The sequence below is a fragment of the Trachemys scripta genome, chromosome 2 (genome assembly GCF_013100865.1).
Source record: "Trachemys scripta elegans isolate TJP31775 chromosome 2, CAS_Tse_1.0, whole genome shotgun sequence".
Lineage (NCBI taxonomy): Eukaryota > Metazoa > Chordata > Testudines > Emydidae > Trachemys > Trachemys scripta.
The window spans coordinates 53,355,967-53,379,881 of record NC_048299.1 but is presented as its reverse complement, the minus strand read 5'-3'; the positions used below and the strand labels follow the sequence as shown (position 1 = coordinate 53,379,881).

General features: G+C 41.3%; 1 protein-coding gene across 2 annotated transcripts in view; it reads left to right on the top strand.

The window, feature by feature from the left end:
* The first annotated feature begins 23 nt into the window (after positions 1 to 23).
* The window catches only part of AGMO (alkylglycerol monooxygenase), a 267,470-nt gene continuing 243,578 nt past the window's right edge, over positions 24 to 23,915 (top strand). The window contains exons 1-3 of one of the 2 annotated variants that reach the window (XM_034760551.1): positions 24 to 399; positions 5,683 to 5,813; positions 22,753 to 22,904. In XM_034760551.1, the coding sequence (XP_034616442.1) occupies positions 271 to 399; positions 5,683 to 5,813; positions 22,753 to 22,904 (412 nt within the window). In that variant the 5' untranslated portion in view covers positions 24 to 270. The remainder of the gene's footprint in view (positions 400 to 5,682; positions 5,814 to 22,752; positions 22,905 to 23,915) is intronic. The other variant, XM_034760550.1, reaches the window with a different exon arrangement.

The window sequence follows — 23,915 nt, the reverse complement described above, 5'->3', positions numbered from 1 at the left end:
AAACTAAACTTTGCCTTATCTCTTCTTTTTTACATCCGAGCCCTGGGGGAACGTGTCCTGCGTGCTCCCCCGGGCAGGCCGCCGGCTGTGTGCTGGCCTGAAGGAAAGGGGAGGGATGAGGGAACTGCAGGCTCGGGCTCAAGCAGAGGGGGATGGGAGCGGGCTGCGGTATTCACCTGCTTAGCGGGTTGGTTTCCGCCTCTTCCCCGCAGACGGACTTTCGCCCTGGGATTTTCTCCCCTCCCTATCGCTAGGGAGGCAGCCGGAGCCATGGACGGCCTCGCAGCTCCGCAGGGAGGCCTCTCGGTGTCCCAGCAGGTCCGCGCGATGTTCTATGTCCTGCAGCCCAATGAAAGCTCCTTCGCCAGCCTCGAGGAGGTGCCCGATTATGTGAATAAGGTGAGAGCATGGCGGGGAGCTGGGCTAGGGACAGGAGATTTCGCTCTGCCTGTCGTCTCCCTGCCTGCCCTTCACTCCTCTGCCTCTGTGCCCCTTGCACCCCCAGGCCTGCCCCTGGCTCTGTGCCCCTTGCACCCCTCTGCCTGCCCTTCTCTCTGTGCCCCTTGCACCCCCATGCCTGCCCCTGGCTCTGTGCCCCTTGCCCCCGCTGCCTACCCCCTCTCTCCCCCTTGCACCCCTCTGCCTGCCCTTCTCTCTGTGCCCCTTGCATCTCTGCCTGCCCCTGGCTCTGTGCCCCATGCCTGGCCTTACCAGCCCCCTCTCTGCCCCTTGTACCACCTTCCTGGCCTCACCTCCCCCATCTCTGTGCCCTTTGCACCCCCATGCCTGTCCCTGGGCCTCCTGCCTCTCCTTCCATGTCCCTCTCTCTATGTTCTTTTGCCTGTGTCTGCCTCTCACACACCAGCTGACCTTTACAGCCCTTCACTCTTTTCTCTGCTTGTCCCTCTCTGCCCAGATTTCACCTGCACCTCAGTATTACCAACCTCAAGCTGTCAAAAAGGAGTCTACCTCCCTTTCCCCATTGAGTTTGCCATAAAAATCATGATGTTTTAAAATGCTGCCTTTTTATTTGCCTTTTAGTTTCTGAGCCTTTAGGGTGCACTAGCTTCCTGTTTTCAAGCTTTCTGCAACCATGGGGACTAGGAACTTTTATTGTAAATGAAAGCTGAGATTTCCATTCTATTTCTCTGTACTAGCAGCTGAGGTTTTAAGAGAAACCTCAAATATTGTGAAACTGGTGATAACATCACAAGGGTTGACAATCTGCTGGATATAATGGGTGAAGAATTGAAATGGATAGCTTTAATAAAGGGGGAACAGATATTATTTTCCCTTAAGGAACTCGAGATAGTACTGTACCCTGCTTCCCAGAATATGCAGATAGATCTCTCTGCCCTGAAGAGCTTGCCACCTGACTGGGACAAAGAAGAAAGAACATGACTATTATGAATTTAAAATAATGAAGATAGTTAAAATGAAGGAGAAAAAGAAGTTTTGGGAGAGTCAGCTCAGACTTTGTGCCATGCACACCCCAGCTTTGGTTAATTTTCAGATGTTCTGCTCCACCCCTAGAACCAGTCAAAAGACTTGCTGTATCAGATGCTAGGGATGGATTCTTTATTATTTTATTATTGTTATCTGTAATGCAGGAGCACCCAGGAGCCTCAATTTGAATGGGGCCTTATTGTGCAAGACATTACAAATATGTAGGCCATGAATACCCTAGAAAAAGTTTACCCATATAGCTCTACCAGTAAACCCTCTTAATATAGACACAGTTTATGCTGGCAAAATAACTATGCTGGCAAAAGCATTTTGATGATGTTAAAACTGCAGCTAAACCAGGGCTTTTGCCAGTATTTTTGCAAAAAAATTACACCCTGCAACCAATACTGGCAGAAGTTTCTATGCTGGGCATAATAATGACACGGCCTTTCCTTAAAGAGCTTACAATTTAAAGGACAATATAACAGGTGGATGAGACAGCAAGTGATTAAGTGAATGGATTTTTGGGGGAGTGAGTGCAAAATGAATATAAGCAAGCTATATGCAAGGACTTGGAAAATGTATCAGACCAACTTATGTGTTTCTGGGGGAGGGACTCATCCAGTTGGCAGTGCCTTCTAAATCACTTGAGTATCTCCGGTGCTACTGCTGCTATTGATGAGTAGAGAGGGAGAACTGCAGAACTGAGTGCTGGGTTCCTTTTAGAACATGAAGCCTAAACCTATTAGCACCCTTACCTTTAATATCAGCCTCTGGCTATAGTGGGATTCTAAAGCAGTGCCTTGTGGAGAAGCCAGCCCGTTTCTCACCAAAACTTCAGGTGAAAGAAAGGGTGTTTGGATTCCATTTTGGACGCTGGCCCTCGACCATACTCAGGGGTCCATTTTTCCATATCAATTTGTAGCTAGCTGAATTTGGAAATCCCTCTTCTCCTTAATTACCGGAAGGAAAAGGTACCTTTCTTCCCTCATTTCAGAGTATCTGGGGTGTTGCAATATGGAGTGGTGGTTTCTCTCTCCCTCTGTGAAGCTTCCTGTCTAATGTGGGTGTAAGAAGATGGGGTAGACTCTGCTACTCAACCCTTCTTCCCAGACTCTATTTCTTGGGTCCTCCCCTGATTCCACAAATGTGCAGTTCTAAAGCTTGACTCTGCTTCTGCTCATAGCTTTCACAGCAGGCAGCAGCAGTTTCACTCTACTTCTGCTACTTGGAAAATGTATGAGCAGCAGCAGAGACACTGAATGTCTGTGTCCGGTCTCCGGAATACATAGTATTGCTAGTCTCAAGTGTTCAAAAACCATGACTCGTCCCCCCCTCCCCTCTCCTAAATCATGAAATTGGCTTGAAAAACCATGAGAGTTTTTTTTTTTTTTTTGAAAAGTGGCTTTCTTTTTATTTGCGTTCTGGTTTGTGTGTCTGTTGAGTGCACTCAGTTCATGTTTTCAGGGTTTTCTGCTCTACCATGAGAGCTAGAAACTTGTATTTCATTTTCATTGAAAGCTGGGTTTTTCATGTAATAAACTTACCAAATACGGTGAGACTCTCTCAATAATATCACAAGAGTTTGCACAGTGAAAATAGTATTGCGTCAGTTTACTTTCGGTTCATATTGAGAATATTATTTTGCATCCAGAAGGAGTAGACACTTTTTTAAAATGACACTTTACAATCTTCAGAAATTGATGATTTAAGTGCTCACTCAACAAAGATAGCTTCTTCCTCACTGCTGAGAGTGGGCTGTTCAGGCTACAGATTAAGGCTAAATGGAGTTTTTATCAATCCCAAACACCATCCCAAACCCACTTAAACTATTTCTGGTGGTGTGGTGGGCAAAAATATGGGAATTGGAAATGGAGGGGGAGGAAAGCACTTCTAGAGTTTGAAACCTAGATTAGTTGATCTCTTCGAATTGCTTTTTGACAACAACAAGGTTTGTGGGAGAGGAACAGCAGTTGACTTGGATTCAGACACTCAAATCATACATGAGAACTGTTTCACTGGCAAGCTGATTGGCAAGTGGGTAAGACAATATGAATGGTGCCCCCTCTGCCTGTCTGACATAGCACTCCCTGTTTGACAACCAACACTGTCAGATGGCTGCGTGTGACACAACCACACAATGGGAAATAGATTCTAAAAGCAGTGGTTGTAAAGGAGTTGCAGTAGTGACGAGAGTGTACAAAAGTCAAATATTTTAAGCAGCATAGTTGTTGGCAGGTAAAGCAAATAGCCATGCACAACATAACCATATGTTTCCTATTCACCATTCTCTCTTCATCCTTAAAGGGCCCCAAACTGGTGTCCTTTTCTGGGTCTATGCAATTTGCAGTGCTGCGCTTGCTGCTCCATAATCCCATGTTATAGTATGAAGGCCCAGATCTGGCTCCCAGTATTGAGGTCAATGATCCCTTACAAGGACTGGGCCTTTAATGAGCCAATTATTCTCCCTACTGTCTACAAACTCATTTTTTAAACTTGTCATTGAGCTTTGGTTGAGAGGACGGGAAATGTTTGATGTAGCTATTTTTCTAACAAAATGCTGTATTTTCAGTCATATCTCAGAAAAAAATCATGTTTCCTATTTAGTATTGAAGCAGGTAATGAAAAAAAAGGGAATATGGTTTTATTGAGAACTGTCTAGGATTGTTGTATTTCAAACCAAAAATATTTATATTTATGTATTTATGGCTTATTGGTCCCAAATTATCAATATTGTATATGCCTGTTTAGTTTGTTCCAGGAAGGAGACCTTTGAGGCATTCTGTTGGCTTTAAGTCATTGGGTCTCCATTCCTTCCAAAAGGTTTCACATAATAATTTAGAGTCCAGTCCTGCAAACACTCATTGCTGGGCATAGTGCTTTAAAAACTTCATTGCAACAACTCAGGTCATGGTCGAGACCTGTATATTCCACTACTGTGGAATTTGTCACAAAATTCATCCTTCCCTCAAATTTGGGAAGATAATATTAAAACTGGGACCAAGTGTTGCGTTGCCTTCTTGAGACTTCCCACATCAGGAAACAATATTTCTGAGTGGTTTAAGCCACTTACGTTCATCTTGGTTGACGGTTAATTCTGTATCCTAATGGGGGAAGTGTAAAGGTCTGTCTTGTTATCTATTCGACACTAGATCCTTTGGGCAGAGACACCCATCTACTGTGCTTATCCCACAATCCCTGCCTGCCTCTTGTGCCTTCCCATTGCCAAAAGCCTCAAATGTCCCTTCCCCAGCTGTGCAAACCTCCTGTTTCCTTCCTGACAGCATCAGTAATGGATATATATATTTTGTTCAGCAGTATAAAAATCTGCTATGCATTGAAAACTGGAAATGAGGGGAGAATATAAAGCAAATTGAATTCAATATAAACATAAATAAAAGGCGCTGTGAATTAAACTCTGCCTTAACAGTAGCAAATATTGTGTTCCATTATATGTTTGCAGGATTAAGTCTTTTAACTTGGGCCGAAATAGCTGATGGTACCAGCTCTGATTTTTTCATACCCTTGAACTCAAACAGTGACTGCACAAACATAAGCAAGCATAACCATACGTTTATCTTAAAATTCAAGTTAAAATCAATGTAAATTTTTAGTTCTTCAGCATTTGGTGTCTCGAGGTCATTATTTTTCCCCCAGTGAATCACAGTATATAAAATGCCCATTCATTCACTTGTAATCTGAAGATGCTGCTGATATGGCTGGAAAAAGATTTCAGCTGTACAAAACAATCTATGGAAAAGTTCCTGTAGCCAAAGTCAGCACTATCCTCCCGCCTCCATTCATAAATGAGAAATCATGTCCTATATGGAAATGCCATCCAGAATGAGACCACCTGGAAAATTTGTGACAATGTATATCAAGTGTTTATATGTACATGATGACATGCAATAATCAACTCAAATTTGTTTACAAATGAAATCAATATGTATTTATTTAACTTTTCCCAGGTAAAAAAATAATTATATTGTTCATATCCGTTGTTGCCATGAGTATAGTTAAGATTTTTCACACCTTAGCCCATTATGTCCTCTAGACACAACAATAATGCAAATAATAAATAAAAGAAAAGGCTTGGGGAGGACCATTCTAAAATGTCATTGTGGTATCTTCTAACATATGATGCTATTCTGAGTATCCTGCTTGCTATAGTGTTCAGAAATTTATGCAGAATTCAGTTTGTGTTGTAACTGCTCTTCTCCTCAAATCCCTTTTCAGGCTACGCCGCTTTTCATTGTCTTGATGCTGTTGGAGTTTGTTGTCAGTTGGGTTTGGAGGCATCAGGCACCAGGACTGATCAATGATAGCATAACTTCTCTCTCTGCAGGAGTCCTGTCTCGACTTCCAGAGTAAGTGTGATTATTGTATTGGCTTGATTCATTCCTCATTTGGAGGGAAGGGAAGAATTACCTTATAAATATTAAAAGGTTGTAGTTAACCCAAATGAATTAGTCAAGAGGTAGATGCAGCTTTGCCAAAAATTGATTTTACATTAAGAAGATGTAAATGTATTTCTGAAATGTAACATGTAAATGTAAATTAAATGTAAAAAATTAAATGTAAATTTAATATTTAAAGGATATTAACCAAATCCAACTCCATCTTGAAATCTGTGGGGCTTCAGATATTGAAGAAGCTGTGACTTTGGTTAGGTAGACTGCTTCTTGTGTTACAATACAATGTATATTTAAATCTGTTTTCTTCTGTTAGCTCTCAGACAAGAGCAAAAAAATACATATCTTGTTTCCATGGGTCTTTTTAAAAAGAAACTTATGTTGAAGTAATAAGGATAGGTGATAGATTTCTCAACATGGACCTGATCCAGTGACCATTGAAATCAATGGGAGTCTTTTGTTTAACTCCAGTGAGTTTTTCATAGGATTTTAAGGCCAGAGGAGACCACTGTGATAGTCTAATCTGACCTCTTACATAACTCAGGCCATAGGACTTCCTTTTATTAATTCCTGCTTTAAATTCAATAGCCGTGATTGAACTAGACCATATCTTTTAGAAAAACATCCAATCTTGAATTAAAAATTCCCAGTGTTGGAGAATTTACAGTATCCATATTCAAGTTGTTTCCTATGATTGATTACCCTCATGGTTAAAAATGTGCACCTTAGTTCTAGTCTGAATTTGCATAGCTTCAACTTCCAGCCATTGCACCTCGTTATATCTTTGTCTTCTAGACTGAAACTATCTCTATTATCTAATTTCTGTTCCTTATGTAGGTACTTGTAGACTGTGCTCAAGTCACTCTTATCTTCTCTTTGATAAACTAAATAGATTGAGTCCTTCAGTCTCTCTCTATGTGGCATATTTTCAATTCTTGAACCACTCTCGTGTCTTCTCTGAACCCTCTGATATTTCAACATCCTTGTGGTGTAGACACCAGAACTGGATACAGTGTTTCAGTAACACCGCTAACATCAATGTCAAGTGCGGAGTTGATTTAACCTCTTCTCCTGCTTGATATTCCTCTATTTATACATCCAAGGACAGCATTAACCCTTTTGGCTTCAGTATCTCACTGGGCACTCGCATTCAGCTGATTATCCACAATGACCACAAGTCTTTTCTAGTCATTTCTTCCCACGGTAGTTTCTCCATCTTGCAAGTATGGCCTACATTCTTTGTTCCTAGAATCAGGGGTTCTCAAACTTCATTGCACTGTGACTCCCTTCTGACAACAAAAATTATTACATGCCCCCAGGAGAGGGGACCGAAGCCTCACTGCCCCAGGTGGGGAGTGGTCAAAACCTGAGCCCCACCCTATGTGGGGGGCGCAAAGCTGAAGTCCAAGGGCTTCAGTCCTGGGTGAGGGACCTGTAACCTGGCCCTGCTGTCCAGGGCTGAAGCTGAAGTCTGAACCACACTTGGCCCCGGGCAATGGGGCTCAGACTTTGGCTTCGGCCCCGGGCAATGGGGCTCAGACTTTGGCTTCGGCCCCGGGCCACAGCAAGTCTACCCCAGCCCTGGCAAGTCCATTAAAACAGGGTCACGACCCACTTTGGGGTCATGACCCACAGTTTGAGAACCGCTGTCCTAGACATACGAGTTACATTTGGCTGTATTGAAGCACATGGGCCAAGCAGTCCAGATCATTCTGTATCGGTGACCTGTTCTCTTCATTATTTATAACTCCCCTTTTTTTGTGTCATCTGCAAACTTAATTAGTAATGGGTTTATGTTTTCTTCCACATGTTGATAAAGATGTTAAATAGCATAGGGCCAAGAACTGTTTTCTAGGTGATCCCACTAGAAACACAACTGCTCAGTGAAGATTCCCTGTTGGCAGTTACATTCAGTTAGACAGTTTTTAATCCCTTCAATGTGTGCCATGTTGATGTCGTATTGTTTTAATTACTTAATCAAAATGCCGTGCAGTACCAAGTCAAATACCTTACAGAAATCTAAATATATTTTATCAACACTGTTAGCTTTATAAACCAAATTTGTAGTTTCATAAAAAAAAACTATCTGGTTAGTTTGACAAGATTTATGGCTATGGTTTTGGAACCATCCCCAGAAAGTATGGACTACATGTGGTTGTTTATTTCAGTTTTCAGGAGTAATAGCCTTAGAAGTTGCCATTTAAAGAATTAAGCAGATACATAGAAGATATCAGCTAGCTCTTTCCCAACACTGCCTACACAAATAAGAGATGTGAACTGTCAACATCAGAAATATTCAAAAGAAGTTTGCTTAATTCATTGATAATTATTTGGTTAGTTATTTCATATTACACCTCTACCCCGATATAACACAAATTCGGATATAACGCGGTAAAGCAGTGCTCCAGGAGAGGGGGTTGGCGGGGGAGGGGCTGCACACTCCCGTGGATCAAAGCAAGTTCGATATAACGCAGTTTCACCTATAACACGGGATGATTTTTTTGGCTCCCAAGGACAGCATTATATCGAGGTAGAGGTGTACTATTTTTGAAGATGCTAATTATATCCAACCTGTTTTGCGTATCAGTTTTTATATAAACAAGAAATTCTTTCAGTAATTGATGAGCTGTGAAAATGACTGTACAACTGAGAAACCTCAATCAGATCTTATTTATCATGCTATATTTTCAGTTGGAATTAATGTTGTTTTCTAGAGATTGAGGCACATCAGAGATTTACCAAGTCAAGTAACCATGTTTCTTATCTGGAAAGGCCAGGGCAGATTATGATGAAGTTCAGGATGTATAATGAGGTTAGCAGTTTTGGTACCATGGTATAAGAAAGTTAGCAGTTTTGGTACTATGTCTCATTTTTATTTTAAGAGTACTAAAATTCACCAGATTCATCCATCCCTGCAAAAATATTTATTAAGAAAAATGGCATTGTATGCATATAGCTCAAATTTGCAAGGTGCTGAGTGCTTTCCTCATAGGGGCACTCAACATTTTGCAAGATTTGGCTCTGTGAATGCTATGCACGTATTATTTTGCAAGGATGGGAGAATTTGGTGAAGTGAATGATCACTGAGGACACTCAGCACTTTTCAGGATCTGGTCCTTGGTGCTGGCACTGAAATGAATAAGCATACTGTACTAACATTCTTATCCGGCTCACTACTATTTTAATACTACTATGTGAGATCTGGGAACACTTTAGCTCTTTTCACAGTTGTCTTTTCAAGCAAGAACTGTGAAAGGCTTTTAGCTTTCTGAGAGTACATTCACAAAGCAATTACAAATCATAGAATTTAGGTGTTAATTGCCAGTTTCTAATGATGAATGCTTGCACTGTTTTTTATCAGTTAAAGGAGCTACGGACATTAGGTAGACTAAACAGGACAGGACTGAAAAAGAGAACATTCTGTCGTCCTCCCCATCTGCCTTTTGGTGGTGTAAAAGAATTGGGATTTAAAAAGAAAGAGAGCACAAATTTGTTGCTGAGCTTTCCCCTTCAGTCAGTCCCTTTTCAGCAAGAAAAGGGTAGGGAAATCTGACAGAAACTGCTAAAACAATATTTCAGCAGAACCCACAGAGTCAGGGGAAATCCTAGTGCAAATCATTAACAGCTGAGGGTTAGATTAACACACCATTGATTGTATCCTCTCCCAGGGACTAATTTTCATTTTCTCAACTAGCTGAAATGGTTTGCCACTTCCTTAAAAAAATCTGTGGTTGAAACTAAAATGGTGTGCTTCAGCCTATTAATCCATTAGTTAGAATGAAGCTTCAGATGCGTCATCACAAAGAGGTTTTTGGATTATGGGGAAAATGAGAAGTCATGAAAACCAAATCAGTCTCTGAGCATAATTTTCCATTCCACAATCTGGGTAACAAAAGTGTAGCAGACCTGAGGGAAAACAGTTTTTATTCCGTGTTTTGTACTTCATTGGTAGAGAAAATGAAAAACATAAATTGTGGTTATTAGTATGCCATATACAGGCTATATATATATGAAATTTGTATACAAGAGAAAAAACTTATCAAACATGGGAGTGCATCTTTCTTATAAGCTCCCCTCCTAGCCCCCCCCCCCCCCCGACTGTGCAGCATGTAATATAAATGCTTGTCATGGATACACTACTACTTGCAACATAACCTGTACACTTTAAAAAAAAAATTGTTTCCTCATACTAAGTATGATATTTGATGGAAAGTAGTTTTTTTGGGGTAAACTGGATGAATTTATTGAACTTGATTCCAACGTGAATAGAAGTTGCAAAGTTTTGTCATTAACTTACAAGTTGTTGGGTAAAAAATATTTTGAGAGTTTTTATTATAAATAATTATTTCCCCCAACAAACTGTTGCCAGGATGCCTGAAATGTTGCTGTTTTTTAAAAATATATTTTCCCAAGAGAAGTCTTATTCCAGATATAAATATCTGCTGAACAAGTATGTGTATTATTTCTTTCTGGTCCATTTCTTCTGTTAAAGCAGCAGAATATAAATCAATTCATAATGTGTTTGGGAGAATCATTTAGGTAGGTACCTTTTCAGACTAGTTGGAGAACTCTCCATTTGCTGTGCAGCTACACACACACACACACACACACACACACACACACACACACTCTCTCTCTCTCTCTCTCTCTTTCTCTTTCGGTGGTCATGTCTGCAATGGAATTTTCCATTCCAATGAGAAAGCTACAGTTTATCAGACTCTTTTTTTTTTTTTAAACAGAGGAAATTAAAGTTATTTGAAATATTGTTGACATCCAGAAAAAAAGAGGGGAAAAATGCCTTCTGGATTTTTTATACCATTATGTGTTTCATAAGATTTTTGCACCTTATTTGTGGCAGTAATATCCATGATGTAGTAGGGCTTTATTTCGTAAAGTTCTTCATATCTCATACACTAAGCAATGCAATTAATTGAGTTTGTGTACCAAAATTGTGTACATTCCTTTTCTCGTGTAACCTAGCAAGTATAATTTCCAGACTTTTACATGACAAGTGGGGTTTCTACTCCAGTCTTTCAACAGTGGAGATTGATGTCATCTGAAAGTGTGAATAAGTGAAACTCCATGCCATAACGGTCAAAATGGAGTAGACAATCTGTGCCCTGAGAAGCTTCCATTGATTTAGAGGCAGAGAGCGTGTGTACATACATGTACACATGCAAAAGCATGTGCTGGTTTTAGAGGGTATCTTAAAACAGAACTTGGTTACTAAAACATTTGTAACTCCTAATTTATTGATCACCCCTACTAGAGGAAAATGTGCAATTGACAGTTCCCTAATATCTTTGTTTCCATTTCTCTTACTAGCTTTACCCTGACTCCACACAAAAGTTACATCTGTTTAACTAAAGACATATTTCTAAATTGATCTAGTTAAACTGATGTGTAGACAAGCTTAATTTGATTTAACTCTGGCTTTTACTGATCTAGTTTAAGTCAGCAAGGAGTTGACTTGAACTAAATTGATACAAGCTAGAATTAAAAGGGTCTATGCAAAAGTTTACATCAGTTTAACTAAATCAATTTAGAAATATACCCTTAGCTAAACCAGTGGAATGTTTTGCGGAGACCACGTCTTAGAAATCAATCATTGTGAGTAACTGCATGGTGAGCCCAGTTTTGTACCCACTGAACTTGATCCCATTCTTTCCATTGACCTTGGCAGTTGCTAGGTGGCCCCCGTGTTTGAAAGAAAGCCATTAGACTGGTTTGTTCACACACATGGGTGTGTAGGAACATAGATTGTGACCTATATTTACTGGGATTTGAGATGGGTTTTTATTTGTTTAATAACCTTTACCGCTCAAAAGTTCCAGCCCCTCCTCCCCAAATCCATTTCCCAAACCAGGTTATAGCACACTGAATTATATTACATGTTTTCTTGTTCTTCATTAAGATAAATGGGCTCAGTTTGCATACTGTGCAAAGATGTAATGTACTCGACACACTGGTACAAAACATAGATAGTACGTCACTGTGTAAGACACAATATATTTACTAGATAATGTGTTAAGCACAGTTGGTATTCCACTAGATGGAGTACAGGAGCAGCAGTTTTAAAAGAGGCCAGCCTAATTTGCTGAGTCAACATCCCGAAGTTCTGGAAACTAGAAAAAACGATTCCTTAATTATTTCTAAAATCAAATAGTACAATTTTAAAATAATAGACTTTCCGAGCTGCATATAATAGTGTGAAAAAAGTGAACTGTGGCTTTTTAAGACTCAGGAGCCTGACCCAAGCTGTTGATTTAGAAAATCCACATGAATATGTAAATATTTTTTCCTCATTTCACCATATGACATAAAATAATGATTCATTACAGTTATTTCATTATATTTTTAAAGGGCTGTTACTCCTTTCTGTGTTCTCAGAAAATTCACATGAATTTATTCTGGGCTGAATGGGACATGTCCATCCCTCATTCCCAACTGGTATATGATACTGGCGAATGCCATGTGCCTGATTCTGGTCTCACCTACAAAGCACTGTAAGCCCATTGGGTTCAGTGGGAATCACTACTTATTTACAATAGTGAGAGATCAGAATCAGGCCCCATGTTGAAAGAGATACTGAATGAACATTGCTATTTCTATAGCATCATATATGTACATGGAACTCATATATAAATACAATTATTAAGACAATTCTCTGTGGGAGATTGTAGTCTTAAGAACCCATCCTGCAAATCCTAAAGCCTTTTCTAAACATACAAGTTGTGCCAGTTACACCAGTATAGTTAAAGCAGTGCAACCTCCCTAGGCCCTCACAGTTTTGTAAACAAAAGTCAGCTTTCTTCGACAAAAACAGTGGAGGTGTACACACTGAAAAGCCCCTTCGGCCAATGTAACTCCTCTGCTATGCTGACATCATAAAACCACCTTGACAAGTGGCATAGAGATTTTTGCAATGTAGTTAAAGCAACACAGCATCAGTGTAGATACTGCACTTGGTTATGTCACTCTAATTGGCCTCCAGGAGGTGTCCCACAATGCCCATCTTGACTGCTCTGGTCAGCAGTTTGAACTCCACTGGCCAGAAGGTACACAGGTATGCACCCCTCCCCCATTTAAAGCCCCAGGAATTTTTTAAAGTCCTCTTCCTGATTGCTTGTGTGCACAGTTCACACAGCATCTTCCCAACTGACCATGCCAGTTTTCTGCAGCCAACGCTGCTTTCCCACTTGGAGCACACTGGAGCTATTGGATCTGCTGAGTCTATGGGGAGTAGAGGCTGTGCAGTCACAGGTTCATTCCAGTTATTGGAACTTTGATACCTATGGTCTGATTGCTAGTGGATGAAGGAGAAGAGGCACGAGAGGGACATGCAGCAGTGCCGTGCTAAGATCAAGACGTTGGGGCAGGCACACCAGCAGGCAAGGGAGGCTGCACGCCATCCTCAGCGGTGACTCCACTGCCAAGAGCCCCGTGGATACTTTGGGGGGTCTGGAGGCAGTGGCCAGTGGACTCAACCCCAATGATGAAGAGGTGGATGACGAAGTGGAGCTGGAAGACGACGTGGAGCATGTGGCAGGATCGTCCGGTGGTGTGGCAAGTCAAGACCTCTTTTTCACTTCAGAGGGGTCTAACCAGTCCCCACACTCTGGCTCTGGCACGCAGGATTCAGGAGAGGGGAGTCTGGAAAGTACTCATTTTGCTTTGATACTGCATGGTGAGAGGAGATTGAGCTCTCGTGTATTTTGTTATATGGTAGAGAAGGGATAAGGGACAGAAAATAACAACAGAGACTGTCCATCTATGCAGTGGGGCCACGGTGGAAAAGTTTGTTAATGTACACGGGTATGTCCCGGGATTTCTCCATAGAGATCTCTAGGAAACTTTCCTGTAGGTACTCAGCAATGCTCTGCCGAAGGTTCTTTGGAAGAGCTGCCTTAGTTCTTCCCGCACCATAGGAAACTTTGCCATGTCACCAGGCAGTTATTTCTGCAGTGATCAAAGCACCACACACGCGAGCAGGGTATGGAGCTGGTCTGAAGCCACACTCTTGCAGGAGATTCACCCTTGCATCCTGGGTTACCCTTAGGAGTGAAATACCGGGTTTGATTACCCTAGCCTATGGAAAAGGGTACAAATATTCAGAATAGTCTCCCTAGCCACTTGTAGTATCTGCCTTAGCAAACCACCCTTTATCCCTTCTTGCCCATTCTCCCTTGCCAATCCTCCCGCCCAAAACTCATCATATTTGGGACTCACGCTGACCTGTGTGCTAGTCAAGGGACAGTGAGAAAGAGGTAACTGTCTCTGTTGATTGTTTCTTTGTCTTCTGCAGCTGTGCCCTTGAGGACCCACCAGCGGAGCACCTCCGTCAGATAAGGTGGCGAACCAGGAGGAGTAAGTAGGATATGTTTCGCGAAGTGCTGCAGTCAACAGATAAAGCACATAGCGAAACGAGAGTGGAGGGAGACAATTAATGAAAGACTGACACTGGATATCCTGGAAAGGACACAGGGGCAGGAGTGGATGATAAAGCTCCTGGAGGGCCAGACAGAGATGATGAAGTCCCTTATTACCCTGCAATCTTAACACATCCATGCACCACTCTCCCTGCAGCTACTACAGAACTCCGGACCAGGCCCTCCCCAAACTCCCTCTCTGCATTCCTCATGTGTTTCCCGTTCCTCTCATTATCCATGCACTCCACAGCTAGGGACTGGTTTCCCAATGAAAGCTGGAGTACACACAGCTGTGAGAGCCCTAACCACGAGACTGATCCTCATTGTCACATCCCCACTTTGACCAAAAATTTGTGTTTTGTCTTGTTATTAAACTTAAGTCTTTGAAATAAAATGAATCTTTATTTGTGACATACACACATCAGTCATTGCTAACATTGAAACACAGTGGCTAGAGGTAGGAATATTTACATAGCACAATTAACACTCAGAAAGCAAGCACTATGGGATAATTCAAGATGGCAAGTAAAGGTTTCCTGGCTGAATGTATCACATAAAGACATGTTACTGAGATTCATTGTCAAAATACTCCTTCAAAACCTCTCTGATTCGAATAGTCTTCCACTGCGCCCCTCTAATTGCCCTTGTATCTGGCTGCTCAAAATCAGCAGCCACCCGATCAGCCTCAGTGGTCTATCCCTGGGGAAACATTTTCCCCCTTTGCTTCGCAAATATTATGCAGAGCACAGCAGGTCACAACGACCATTGGCATATTTTCCTTATCGAGGTCCAACCGGACAAAAAAACCAGGGCCAGTCACCTTTTAATCGACCAATTCAGTGCTCATTCAGCACCTGCTGAGCCTGTTGTTGAAGCGCTCCTTGCTGTTGTCAAGGTTCCCAGTGTAAGGCTTCATGAGACACAGGAGTCATAAGTAGGCAGGGTCTCCCAGGATTACTATGAGCATTTCCATATCCCCCACTGGAATCTTCTGGTCAGGAAAGAAAATTCCAGTGTACAGCCTTCTATATAGACCAGTGTTCTGAAACGTGCGTGCATCGTGCATCATTCCCTAACCACCTGATGCTGATGTCAGTGAAAGACCATGTGCCTTCAAGACCATAAAGAAATAACTCTTTCAGTTGATGTACTTCATCAAAAGATGGTCAGAGGCCAAAATTGGGGATATGTGTTCCATTTGTCGCTTCCCCTCAGTTAGGGAATCCTATTGCTTCAAAGCCAACAATTATGTCCTGCACATTACCCAGAGTCACGGTCCTTTGTAGCAGAAGGCGATTAATGGCCCTGCATAGTTGCATCACCACAACCCCCACGGCGACCTTCCCAACTCCAAACTGATTTGTGACTGACCGGTAGCAGTCTGGAGTTGCTAGCTTCACACAGCAGTTGCTACTCACTTTTCTACTGTGAGGGCAGCTTTCGTTGTGGTGTCCTTGCGCCATAGGGCAGGGGTGAGCTCCGCACACAGTTTCAGGAAGGTGGATTTGTGCATCCAAAAGTTCTGCAGCCACTACTCGTCATCCCATATGTGCATCATGATGTGATCCCACTACTCAGTGTTCATTTCCCAAGCCCAGTACCGACAGTCCACCGTGTGCAGCTGCTCTGTGAACGCCAGCAGTAATTTTGAATTATTTGTTTACATGGCAGACAGCATGGCAGGCATCGCCGATTCACTCTCTGTTTCACAGCTCATGGAATACTGCAGGACCAGCCATGTTGTGTTCATAACACTCATCACCAGACTGGTGAGCAGCTCAGGATCCATGCTGTCAGGCAGAGATGGTGGGTGCACAGTTCACAAGAGCACGAAATGAAGTAGGAAGCCCAGGGAATGATGAGACAGAAAGAACTGCATCATGGGATGGTAATCTGTTCCCAGAGCTCCCAGCGGCAGAGGTTGACAGAGGATGGTGAGTTGCACAGTGGGATAGCTACACACGATGCAACGCTTTCTCTGTCAATGCGAGAGCAACAGCTGTGGACACGATCTGCCAACACAAGGAGTGTTGCGTGGACATGCACAACTGATGTTAATAAAGACACTTATGATCGTCTACGTAACTTAAGTTGACTTAATTCTGTAGTATATACATGATCCTATTGTGGGCACAGAAATATTGGTAAAAATAAGCTTATACTGGTAGAGCTTACTCTGTACAGAAAGGGGAATAAGCTAAACTTGTATAAGCATATATATATATATATATATATATATATATATATTTATATATATATATACTGATATAATTGTATCTACAGTATGGCTGTACTAGCTTAACTGAATTGGTAAAGGGTGACACATAGTAATACCAGTACAAAGACTGTGTGTAGACTTATGTCAGTAAGCTTTGCTCACATGAATAACAACACTGAAGTCAGTGGGACTATTTGTGAGGATAAAGATGATTTGCATGAGTAAGGTTTTTAAGAGTTAAGCATTAAGTTGTACATGGGATAGCAAGAGATGACAGAGGTGCGTGGAAAGAATGAATTTTATAATAATAAGAGATCATGAAAACCTTTTATTTCTTATTCCCCCGAAGTTTATATACTATTGTTTTTTATTCCCTCTTTTTCTAAAATAAATTAATATTAATATATTAAATTAACAGTTTGAGAGAGTGAAGTCTGACAGGAATAGGTGTGGTAGAATGGAGGTCAGTGCTGGAAGACAAATATAAAATAGAAGATCTGTATGAGTACTCAGACCTGCCACATATTTTACTTTGTTTTGCTTTATAATAACATTTTTTTTTCCTTTGAGGAGAATTGGGAATTTGGATTATTTAGGCTAAAATTCCAGAGAATAAAATCCTATTGGAGAAGAGGTTTTGGTTCAGATTCAGGATCTAGTGGGAATATTTTTTTGAAAATGTAGGGTGCTATTTCCTGTAATCAAGGGCTTTCCAGAGTCTGATGGTGATTTCCCAGCTGTATCGTTTTGGTGAATTGTTTTTAGCCTTGGGTTATTTCATGACTGGTTTTCGCATATTAAGAATGGGAGAGAATCATATTCATCTTGCTGATAGAAAACAGGGAATAGAACTCCCATAACTCCCTCTCCCCTTCCCTCCACCTTGTGAAAAGTTTGGCTTTGTGCTAAAGTGTGAAAAAAGCCTTGACTGTAGTATGTCAGGCATATTTCAGCTCGATTTGTGTCAACCCTAATAAGTCAGTTGACAGGGTAATAAATTGGGTGTCTGTTCAAGCCCTGGCACCTGTACAGGAAATAAAAGGGGATTTCAGTTGCAGGCGGGTTCACTTTGTTTTGCAAATGGAAGTTTTCACAAGGCTTCTCCCTCTCCCTCCCTTTTAGTGAAGTCATATTATTAAAATGTTTATTCCAATTTGAACTGGAGCCAGTTTTTCATCTGGAAAAGAAAGCTCCATAGTGTCTTTTGAAATGTAAAGCCCTAACCTTTCCACTCCAAAACAAAGGCTTAGTGAGCTTTTAATTATTTATGCATCCTGCTGTATAATACGTGTCTGAGTAATTGTAGTTTATTTAAAAGAAATTGTCTTTGTCCTGCATTTTGAAATTCTGCAATGCCGAGGCTTTGTTTCTTCCTGTAATTGAGTTGCATGGTTGATCTTCATAACAGAAGCACAGGAATCCTAAAAAAGCCCCACAAATAACTTGCAAGATAAGAGATGAACGTATTAGTTACACAATACTGATAAGTCCTTCCCTGAAATAACGAACACAGCTTTTTTACCTTCATTTCTGGTGGTTCTCAAACTGGGGGTTGGGACCCCCCTTTTAATGGGGTTGCCCGGGCTGGCATTAGACTTGCTGGAGCCTGGGGCTGAAGCCTGAGCCCCACCGTCCCGGGGCCAAAGTCCAAGGGCTTCAGCCCTGCGTGGCGAGGCTCAGGCTTCAGCCCGGGATAGCAGGGCTTCGGCTTCGGCCCCCCCATCTAGGACAGCAGGGCTTGGGTTTCGCCCCCCGGGATCATGTAGTAATTGTTGTTGTCAAAAGGGGGTCGTGGTGCAATGACGTTTGAGAACCACTGACTTAAAAAAACTGGACCAAATAGTTAGAAAAAGTTCAGAAAATGGAAAAGGGGAACTGGTGAATGCATAGTAATTTAAGTAAAGTTAAGGAAATTGATTTTAGTTAGCCTTGAGAAACAAGATATTCACTATAAATTTATTTATAATGCTAATGGAGCTTATAGTCAGTGTGTGTTATGTGTCACCTTCTGGGCCCAATCCTGAGAGGCTATGGATCTATTGCAACTCTTAGCTTGAGAGCCTCGCTTTTTAGTTCAAGCTATAAAGTCTCTGAAAGTCCCACGTTTAATACCTACCACCAACCAAGATGGTAGCTGTCCCTCTGGATTTTCCTAGATTGTCCCCTTGAGATCTGCACTAGGAAAGGGATATCGGCTCAGATGGTATCCTCCTTCTACTCTCCACACACACCCTGCTGCTTCAGGCCCCACACAGGTTGTTCCACAGGGCCCATGCTAAGGGGAGGGAGGTAGAGGCCCCTCTCCTGGTCCTATGGTGCTTGCTTGACCTTCTTGAAAAGAACCAACTGACTGTCTTTCCCATGAATAATGCAGGGATATCTTTATGAGGGGATCTGCATATCTGCATTGTGACTTCATTCCCCAGAATTTTCTCCCATGTTGCTTTTGTTATCTGGCCCAATGTGGACACAATGGTTTAGATTGGACACGTCCCGTTCAACGGAGCCGTCCGCCACGGGAACCGAGACAAGCGTTGCAGGAAGTGCGGCTACCCCAACGAGACTCTGCCCCACGTCCTGTGCAGCTGCAAACCCCACTCCAGAGCCTGGCAGCTGCGCCACAACGCCATCCAGAACCGCCTGGTGAAAGCCATTGCGCCACGCCTAGGGGAGATCTCCGTGAACTGCACCATCCCCGGTACTGACAGCCAGCTATGACCTGATGTGGTCGTCACCGACGAGGCCCAGAAAAAGATCATTCTCATCGACATCACGGTCTCCTTTGAGAACAGGACCCCGGCATTTCGCGAAGCCCGAGCTCGTAAGCTGGAAAAGTATGCCCCCCTGGCTGACAACCTGAGAGCGAAGGGCTATGAGGTGCTGATGGACGCCCTGATTGTCGGAGTCCTGGGTGCCTGGGACCTCTGCAACGAGCGTGTGCTGCGGACCTGCAGGATCGGTCAACGCTACGCACGTCTCATGCGGCGCCTCATGGTCTCAGATGCCATCCGATGGTCCAGGGACATCTACATCGAGCACATCACCGGCCACCGACAGTACCAGGAGGTGTGAGCCAGAGTGACATCGTTCTCCCACTATGAGAAAGAGACCAAGTGACCTTCTCCGTTGGATCATATGAACTGGAACCATAAACTCCCTGAACATTAAATCTCACCAAATGAGGGTCAATCCATCCTCATCATCATATCCACTCATTATTATCCACACCCGAACATAGCCACTTTATGAACTTCATACCCTCATATCTCAATGTCTGCACTTTGACCCATCAACCTTTTACCCCCAATCGGGGATATTGCAGATTATGTATTCCTCATGCCACCTTATCTTAAACCAAACTTTGCACCCTCGATATTCTGTATGTTATTCCCTGATAACCAGAAACTTCTATGCTCAAACTCTGTTCACTATTTTTTTCTTTAACATCATCTTAATAAAATTTTTAAAACAAGTAGCAGTAGCTTAAAGTAAAGGACAAATAGAATTTCAAATTAAACAACAACAACAAAACCTCTCTCATGATTCGGGTAATTGGATAACAGTTTGTCTGTAATGGTAAATTAAGCAGAGGTGCTCAAAATGAGAATAGATAAGTCTATGGAATATACAGGTTAGGAAAGACCTTATCTCTCTCTCTCTTAGGGTTTCATGCTGCCTGATGCAGAAGGCTAGACTAGATGACCCAAAATGGCTGGCCTTCAGTTTCAACTGTATTTATGATTAAAAACTGTAATATAACTTTGGGAACTAAACTGTCTTCAGTGATTTTAAAAAGTGAACTTAGGGTTCAGAAAAAAAGAATTAAATCTTAAAAACTCTGAGCGACCTTGGAAATTGTAACTGAATGCTAGGTCTGGACTTTTCTATTTATCACACTGTAAAAGAACAAATCAAAAATATTTAAGCAATTTCTGATTCTTCTGAATTACATACTGATATGATGGATTACTCTTCATTAATTATGGTAATCAACTAGTGTCATGTGCTATAGATTTGTGGTTTGAGCATAAAGGAAAAATAAGCAGATTCTGACTTGTGCTGAGAGTTGTATATTAAAAAAATGTGTTGCAAGGTTAGCTTGAGTTTTTACACCTTGGCCTCAGCCCATGGAACAAAAGGACTCAAGGGGAAATGCTGAAAGTTGATCAAAAATGGAGGAAATGTATCAGTTCACATATCTTTGGATGTACTGCAGAAGCATTATATGTTAATAAAAGGCAAAGAATCAAGTGAGAAAACAGTATGTAATAACCGATACTGTATGTTGCAAGAGGTGTTTTAAATTTCCTGGTCATTTAAAAGATGTTAAGAAATACCTTTTGTGTGTGTGTTTGAATAGCATCAGTTCCCTTCTGACCTGTTGTGGAGGTGATTAAAATTTATACTAAACCTTGCATATGCCTCATGAAGTGAATTGCAAAAATCTGGTTGCGACATAAAATCATCTTTAGAAATATTTGTTACTTGGCTCTTATGAAAGTTAAACATGTTCCAGGTGCATCTGTTGCTACTTCTGGGCACAGCTAAAATGTTTTTGAAAGTGGCAGGTACACCTGCCATTGCTGCTTCTAGTGAAATTCTCAATCTACCAGCTGCCAAAGTGAGGGTGAGCAGACTTTTTGAAGTGAGAAAACAGGCCAATTGTTGCAGGGATAGAGGTGAAGGGCAGGTGTGTTTTGGCAGCTGATAATTATAATTAGGGCCCTACCAAATTCATGGTCCATTTTGATCAATTTCACAGTCATAGGATTTTAAAAATAGTAAATTTCATGATTTCAGCTATTCGAATCTGAACATGGTGTTGTAATTGTAGGGGTCCTGACCCATAAAGGAGTTGTGGGCGGGTCGTTAGGTTATTGTGGGGAGTTGCAGTACTGCTACCCTTACTTCTATGCCACTGTTGGCCATGGCACTAAAGGTTTTCCCCGGTATAAAGCCTGGGAACTGAGGGAGGAAAAAGGAATTAAGTGTTAGGCAGGGGAGATTCCAGGCAAGAGCTAGGTCCAAGACAGCTGTTGCTTCGTGACAGAGTAATAGTGCTTTTACTGAGGTTTCTGCAAGAGGGAGTTGCCTATGTGCAGTTGGTGACCCCCACCTCTGTTCAAGGAAACAAAAATTGTGTACATTTTGTACATTAATTACACCAAAAATACCCTGGTTTTGCATCACTGCTTTCTTCTCCAGCTAAGAAACTGACCTATAAGGTCCAAAGGTCTGGTACCACTCAGCAAAGGTGTAACAATATATTCACAAGTCCTGATTGCTTTGAACAAAAATGGGAAAGACAGCAGCAAAGTTTCACAGAGGCAAAGGCAGTTTCAGCTACAACACACAGTCTTCGGCCCTATTAGCCACTAGTTTCTTTTCCTGTAACCTTGTGTCTGACTCCCAATACCCGAACCATGGCCTAGAAACCCCTGAGCCCAAAACTATGCTTTCTTCAACCACACCAACTCTTTTGTACTCAGTACTGAGTGAGGGTTAGGCCAGGAATGTCTGGGAGTTTAATTAGCCATTGTCCAGCAACACAAAAGAACTCTTCAGCCAACTTTTGTCACATTTTTCCTTTTCCCTCACTTTCTCCTTTGCACTTCCCCCTCCTTTCTCTCTATCCCTAACCTTCAGTCCTGCAGTACTTCTCCTTCCATCAGTTTTTCTAGCATTTCCCCTCCTACTCTCTTCTTGCCACACACATTCTTTCTTATTCATCCTCAGTCCTTCATCTGGCTATGTATCATGAAAATATTCAGTGTGTTCAGATTTGCCATGGTATTATTCAAATAATAATAATAATTAGTAGCATCCTAAAAGTATTTCTAACTTCTAGATTAAAAATGAGTTTCTCCCAGGCACATGAATACCTTGACATCTCTTGTAGAATAAATGAGGTCAAAGAAACTGTCTAAAAGGCTTTAGATAATTTGAAGCCAAGAAGGGACTGGAGATCTTCCAAGAAATAAAAAACACAAGAAGACCTCAGGTTGCAATAGAAAAAAGGTTAAACAGGATGGGACTGCTATTTTTTCAGTCTTGGCTCACAATCCTTAGACAATAGTGGCATTGGAGTCAATGGTAATATTGACAGAATAGGGCTGCAAGATTGGCCGAGTGGCTTTATATGTTAGAAAAAAAAGCTGCAGACTGAAATGTACAGATATGCAATACAACAAATCTATTACCCTAATTCAAAAGGTTTTTGAGAAAACTGTTTTGTTGTATATTTCAGTGTTGTGTCCAGAAGCCTCGAGTTAACTACCTACATCTATGTGTGGGATAACTACAGACTCTTTGAACTGCTGTGGGACTCACCATGGACATGGTATTTGACATTCCTAGGAGTAGACTTTGGATACTACTGGTTCCATCGCATGGCCCATGGTAGGACTTGAACAGATTTTTCATTTTATTTGCATGTATACATATTCCATTTATGTATTCTCAAGGGTCCACTAAGATTCACTTGAACTTTGAGTGGGGAAAACTGATTTTATAGTTTGTTTTTTATAATATAGATGTGAATGTAATAAAATGTAAGACCTAGAATTTTAAAAATATTGCTCCTATGCTCATAGAAGGAAAAATTTGGGAGGAAATGTAGGTGGGACATGAATCCTACATGTATTGCTCTAATTTGTGCTTCCGGATTACTTTAATATTCTGAATAGAGTGGTATAATGGGTTGATTATAAAAGTATATCAGCATACTTCATTATAATTTGTTATTACAGTAATTCCCAGATCAGAGCCAGATTCCTTGTGTTAATCACTGTACAGTAAATCAGAGCCTTTGCTTAAAATTTAAAAAGACACATACACACTCACAAAAAGGGTGGGGGAATGAGAAGCAACATGTAAACAAAGTACTGGTAGGCATACAGCTTGTTAGTTTAATCTTTTAAAAAACATGTTCAGTTTGTTTTTAGTTTTTAGGAAAGGGCAAAGGTTAAAATATTTTATGCCCAATTTTTAAAAATGTTTTGTTTATAGTAAACTCTTAAATGTATAGTTATTTTAATTTAACCCTTGCCTATTTCTATTTTTTTTTTAAATTTATACTTAATCCGAGATTCCCGCTCTCTTATAAAAGAGAAGGTAAGGTTTAAAAAGGATAAAGCTATTTTTTATCTCATGATAGGGACCATATAAATACTTAGGAAAATTGGATAGAAAGGTGTTTCTATGCATATATTTTATGGAAATGTAGTACATATGGACATATCTATCTATACAGCTATCTACTTATATGACTCTCCAATAACCACAGTATATTTTTCCTGACCTTTTCTGTTTCTACATTTGAAAATGTTTTATAGAAATCCTAACATATGGTCTGATCCAAATCCCACTGAAGTCAAAGGAGAAGCAGTCTATTGTCTAAAGAACTTTGAA